This window comes from Microcaecilia unicolor, chromosome 1 (genome assembly GCF_901765095.1).
Source record: "Microcaecilia unicolor chromosome 1, aMicUni1.1, whole genome shotgun sequence".
Classification (NCBI taxonomy): domain Eukaryota; kingdom Metazoa; phylum Chordata; class Amphibia; order Gymnophiona; family Siphonopidae; genus Microcaecilia; species Microcaecilia unicolor.
This window is the reverse complement of record NC_044031.1, coordinates 188,942,684-188,948,683: the sequence shown is the minus strand read 5'-3', so window position 1 is coordinate 188,948,683 and position 6,000 is coordinate 188,942,684. Positions and strand designations below refer to the sequence as shown.

At 44.0% G+C, this 6,000-nt stretch overlaps 1 protein-coding gene across 3 annotated transcripts in view; it reads left to right on the top strand.

The window, feature by feature from the left end:
* Positions 1-346: 346 nt before the first annotated feature.
* TRAK1 (trafficking kinesin protein 1) overlaps positions 347-6,000 on the top strand; it is a 140,925-nt gene continuing 135,271 nt past the window's right edge. For all 3 annotated transcript variants that reach the window (XM_030203331.1, XM_030203320.1, XM_030203309.1), the window contains exon 1: positions 347-584. In XM_030203331.1, coding sequence (XP_030059191.1) covers positions 476-584 — 109 coding nt within the window. In that variant the 5' untranslated portion in view covers positions 347-475. The remainder of the gene's footprint in view (positions 585-6,000) is intronic.

The following is a 6,000-nucleotide window of genomic DNA, read 5'->3' as shown; positions in this document are numbered from 1 at the left end:
GTCTTCCAGTACCTGTTTCTGCAGTTGCTATGAAACCTTGTAGGAAGCTACCATTCACCCTGCACTTAGGGGTGCTGAGGAAATGAATAATCATTAACCACAAAAATTAACCAAAAACCAGGCCTGCAGTAATCAAACCACATTTATTCAAAATATTTCTTTAACCAGGGGCTGTTTATTGAGTCATGGTGCTTAATTGCAGCATTTTGCTAGTGCCCAGGGCGACTCCCTCAGTTCCCATGCCAGGACAGAAGTGTTGAAGGCAGTGGCAATGCACACAAACAGTCAGCTCAGTGACATGTTTTCCTGCAGGTATGTGACTGCGGCTGCCCAGGATGGTGGCTTTGTCAGTGGGAGTCTTCAGCCCCTTGATCCCGGCTCTGATGCAGCCCCACAGGGATGGTGGAGCCCCCTCCTCTCCCGTACTAGGATGTGGTGACCTATTTTTATTGCTCACACTGGAATAATTATCAGAATGTCCTTAGTGGACTCTGTAAATGATGAAGAAAGCTTTGAGTATGACTGTCACAGTGATCGCAGGGAAGTGCAAGATACCACTGAACAGCTGGATTTTGTGGAAGAAGGTAATACGGACATATAGATTAAAAAAAAGAAAGCCTCTGTGTATGTACGTGATGCATATGATATATCTATACATACAGACATGAAAAAAACCCGTATGTGTTGATTATTTCTGTTTACATGTGTGTCATGCATAAAAGAAAAAGCAGTTCCGATGTTATCATACTGAACCTAAAAGTTGTACTCTGGAAATATTACGATTTTATTTGCCTTCCATGTGGTAAGGGGACATTTTGGGTCCTGCTCAGGTTAGTTTTAGTTTGTAGTTTCCCCGCTATCACATCTTGCTGACCTTAGTTGCTGAAACAAGTGTACACTTTGGTGATGAGGAGAGACAGTGCAGCTTTCTGCTGAAAACAGCTGGCTCAAGTATTGTTTTATGTGTTAAGATTATATGGCAGAACTTAATTTCTTTAAAAATGCTACTGTTGAAGCCTGTCATCTTTTAAATCACTTTTTGCAGTTTCCTACAGTATTTGATGCAGGTGTGTTTACATGAGTAGCTCTGCATGGTTAAATTCAGGACTGAACAATTGAGTTAAACTAAATTTGATAAATATTCAGAAACACTAAGCTGTTAAATTCTTGTTCCAGTACTTACAGATCTCGCAGTGTGCAGTACTGTTCCTTTAATGTTAGTACTGTGGCTTTCCTGAATAGAGCATATAGACTTTCAGTGTTGACAGGGTGTGATTTTATGGTGTGGTGGTTTGTCTTTTAAGTTTGCTCCAGGTCCCAAACTGTGAAGACCCTACTCTTTTTAGATTGGATGGTAGCAGCATGGTTTTCAGCAAGTCTCTTTACTAAGGATTTGTTCTTCAAGCACAGCTGGCTGACCTATTGGCTATTTCATGCATTGGAAGCCTATTTTATTGGGATGTATCAACCGTCTTTATGGACAGAATAGGATTTAGCCTGTGATGGACCTTTAGCAAGTATTATGCGACAAACAGGGTCACTGACTCTCCCTGAAGACAAAAAGATCTCTAACCTAGAATGGCTCCCAATCACATGTGTGTTGAGAGTCCCATCACTGTAACAATACATATGTTTTTTACCTCCACAAACTTGTGAATCTCAGTACATTAGACTTCATTCCCCTGGCATAATCACATCACTGCCCTCATTTCACTAACCCTCTGAAACAATCACATTACCTCTTCCTTCACTCCCCACCCCAAGTGGCGTAGTTTATTTTAAAAAATGATTTGTTTCCTGTTGATTATTACATGTTTATCTTTAGATGAACACACAGAAGAACAAACCCTCACAATCCTAGCGAATAGCCCAACACAGTGAAGGTGACGAATAATTACAGGTCGACACTCTATAGGTTCAAAGGTTTAATATTATTCAAGACTTGACACGGGCCATTTTTTTGACCACTAGGCCTGCATCAGGAATCTAAAAATAATAAAATAACATAGATAGTATAACAAATGCATAACAACTTGAATTATATCTAATGGGAAGACAAGGCATCCTATTAGAAAAAAAACTGTGGGTCCATGATAAGAACTAGTGACAACAAATAAAATACATCTGGAGCACTCGCAATACTAATACTCTAGTGGGTCTGTTTATTAAGCTGTGTGGCATTGCAGACACAGCCCATTCCAAGTGAATGGGCTGTGTCGGCACTAGTGCACAGCCAGCCACGCTAGCGGCTTAGTAAACCAGCGTAGGTATCGAACTTGTTGAAACACATACAATTAATGGAAGTGACATAGACAAAAATTAGTATAAAACAATAAGCAACTGACCACTTTACACCATTTTTTCAAAAACATCACTGGCTACCATTACAATACAGATCTAAATTTAAAACTCTATGGGTCTCTTGTACTAAGCCGTGTGTCTACGCGCACCCAACGTGCGCCAAAATGTAGTTACTGCCCGGCTACTGCGTGGCTCTTGCGGTAATTTCATTTTTGGTGTGCGTCCAATACTTGTGTACGAAAAATAATTCGTATTTTTGGACGCGCATATTGGTCACACACCAAGTGGCATTTGACGCGCGCAGGTCATTACCGCTTGGTTACTGCATGAGACTTTACTGCTAGATCAATGGCTAGCAGTAAGGTCTCAGACCCAAAATGGACGCGCTGCAATTTTCATTTTGTCGCATGTCCATTTTCGGCAAAAATAAAAAAAGGCATTTTTTACAGGTGTGCTGAAAAATGATTCTGCATGCACCTAAAACACACGTCTATATTACCGCAGGCCATTTTTCAGCTTTCCTTTGTAAAAGGGCCTCTATGTCTGATCTTCAAAGTCCTCCAAGGTCACTAAGGTCCTCACAAGTCATATCCTTAACTACACCCTCTCCAAAGGGCATCACACAATGTGATACCCTTCAGTGAGCCTTCTCCGTAGTAGCCCCCACACTCTGGAATGCAGTCCCTAAAGGCTTTGCTTAACACAAAACTATCTGTACTTCTGGGAGCAGGTGAAAGCTTGGCTCTTCAACCAGATCTTTAATGGAAGAAGTATTTAACCTGCTAGTTACACAAGGAGTGACACTGGCTGTACATACTATAGGAGGACATGTTTATTCACTTCTACCTTAGCTCAGATAATTTTCAAGCACCATTCTGACCTATGTGTAACTTGCTTTAAATTAGTCACCTTATTTTCTTACTCCTGTTTCTCTGTCTTATCTATCTATATGTCCCATCTTTGCTTACACCCTATGCTGTCTATTAAAATGTTTTATTCTGCATTGTGTTGACATTGTAATATAGCATACTATGCCACACTTTGTATTGTTTGAATATTTTTACTGATGCTTGACTTATTCTTACTGTACGCTGCCTCGAGTGAATTCTTTCAAAAAGGTGGTAAATAAATCCTAATCTATATATATAAAACTCACCCTCAAGGTTCTATTTGCACTGACGTCACTGAAGCCAGGTTCGTAAGTTCGAAGCTCTGAAGCCACACAAAATCACAGTCTGTGGGCCCCTCCCTCGCGTCAAACGTTATGACGTTGAGGGCAGAGCACATTCTCAGCTCCAACGTTGTACTGCACTGTAGCTCTGCTCCGCCCTAGCGTCAAAACGCGATGACGTCGAGGGCGGAGCACACGTTACTTCGGCGGGTCAGTGGGGTGGGGGGGCCTTCGGAGAGGGGGGAGCGCCGGCAGCGACAACATCGGTGGGGGTGGAAGGGGGTGCACTGGCAACACACACATGGGGGGGAACGGAACGGTCACGGACGCTGGGGGGGCGTGCCAAAAGGGCCAGGGTCGCAGCACATTCGCACGGAGGCTGCAGGGGGGCCGGCGACACACGGAGACACAAAGGGACGAAGGGGAGCCTTGCTAGCGCCCGTTTCATTGCGATTTGAAACGGGCCTTCGTTACTAGTAAATAATAAAATTGCAACACCAAAGAGAAAACATACAATTCAGCAAATAAAATCTCTGGCACACTGTACTTACTATACTACTACAAATCATTTCTGTAGCGCTACTACACTGTAAATATCTATAAAATCCCATTAATTGTTGAAAATATGGGAAAATGATTTTTGCTTACAGACCAAAAGACTTTCCCCGTAGATAGCAGTGCTTACACTCATCATAATAAAAATGACATGGACAAATAGTGAATTTTAGAATAAAACAAATTTGTGGTATTGTAAACCTGAATGGAATACATACAATTGAGCAAATAGAATCTCTGAAAAACACTCTATACTTATATTGAAAGTACCTAATCTGTTGATTCCAATAAATGTTACCAGCAATATGAGCAAATAATAAATCTTGTTTACAGACCAAAAGACTTTCCCATGCATGGCATTGCTTACCCCCATGATGAAAGGAACTGGAGTGACCATACAAATATAGTATACTCCATAGCAAAAGAAACTATGTACATCATAAATAAATTCCAAAAGAAAGAGCCTAAAGAATTAAGGGGTCCTTTTACCAATCTGTGGGGAAAAAGGGCCCTGCACTAGTGGCTCCTAATTCGGAGACGGGAGGTCAGGGTGAGTTTTTTTCCTCTGAGTTTGTAAGAATATCAATGAAATGCTTTGATGTCCCCATGCATGCCTCCTACCCACCCCCACCCTCCCACCCTGTCAGACTGTCAAAGTAATGCTTGGATGTCTCACTCATATATACTATCTGCTACCACATTTGCCTATTTCCGATCTGATGAAGAAGGGCAACCTTCGAAAGCTAATCAAGAAATGTATTAAGTTATGTCCAATAAAAAGGTATCATCTTATTTTCTTTTCCATGTTTTATTTTGTTTGATTTCTATTGATAACCTTAAGAGTGGACTAACATGGCTACCACACCTCTCTGCTTATTTTACATAAAGCCTTCATGCTGAAAAGAGCTCTGCCGCAGGTGTCTGACACTGCGTTGCTACCTGGTTCCCCTCCGACTGATGATGGCCTGGGGCTGATGCCAGACGTGGATGCCCCTGAGCGTTGGATGCACGCTAAGCATAAACGGGTAAATTCCCCGTCGGAGAGTGACGCTCCCCCCTTTCCCCCACCTGGTCGCGCTGTGGGGACTCTGAGGGATCTGGCAGGCCTTCGTGGTCTGAAGAGCCAGAGGAAGGAGCCGGTTTGCCACTGGATCTGGATGATCCCACTGTGGTTCGGATTTTCCACCGCGATGAGCTGCCAGCACTTACCTCTGATGCCTTACAGGCCCTCTCTATTGATGACCCTGTTCAAGGCAAGGCCTCCTCTGGCAATCCGAGGATGGCGAGTACTAAGAAGCCTGCTCGTGCCTTTCCTTTGCATGACTCCATCCAAGAGATTATTTCTGCTCAATGGGCTGACCCCGAGGGTCTCTTGAAAGTGGCCAGGGCGATGGGGCATCTTTACCCTCTGAGTGAGGAGCACTTGGCCCGTTTTGGGATGCCTAAAGTGGATGCCTTAGTCATGTTGGTGACAAAAATGACCACCCTCCCAGTAGAGGGAGGGGTTGCCCTGAAGGACATTCAGGACCGGTGGCTGGAATCAGCGCTAAAACGGTCCTATGAGATTTCGGGCCTAGCCTTAAGGGCGTCTGTTTGCAGTTCTTATGCTGCTCGAGCCTGCCTCTCTTGGTTACAACAGGCAGTGGAACAGCCTGTGGATGGTGCGGAGTCCCTCGCTGAGGTTGCACCGCGCATGGAGTTGGCCTTGTCATTTTTAGCTGACGCCCTCTATAATCTGGTCAGAGCTTCGCCTAAACAGATGTCTGTGGCGGTGTCCACCCGCCGCCTTCTATGGCTACGGCATTGCCCTCTAAGCAAAGGCTGGTGAAGTTGCCCTTTCGGGGCCTTCTGTTATTTGGGGAGGAGTTGGAGAAGATTGTTAAAGACCTGGGGGATGCTAAACCCCAGCGGTTACCTGAGGATAGGCCGCGACCTTCTTCCAAGGGTCAAGTGGTTCCCTCCTTCTCCAGACC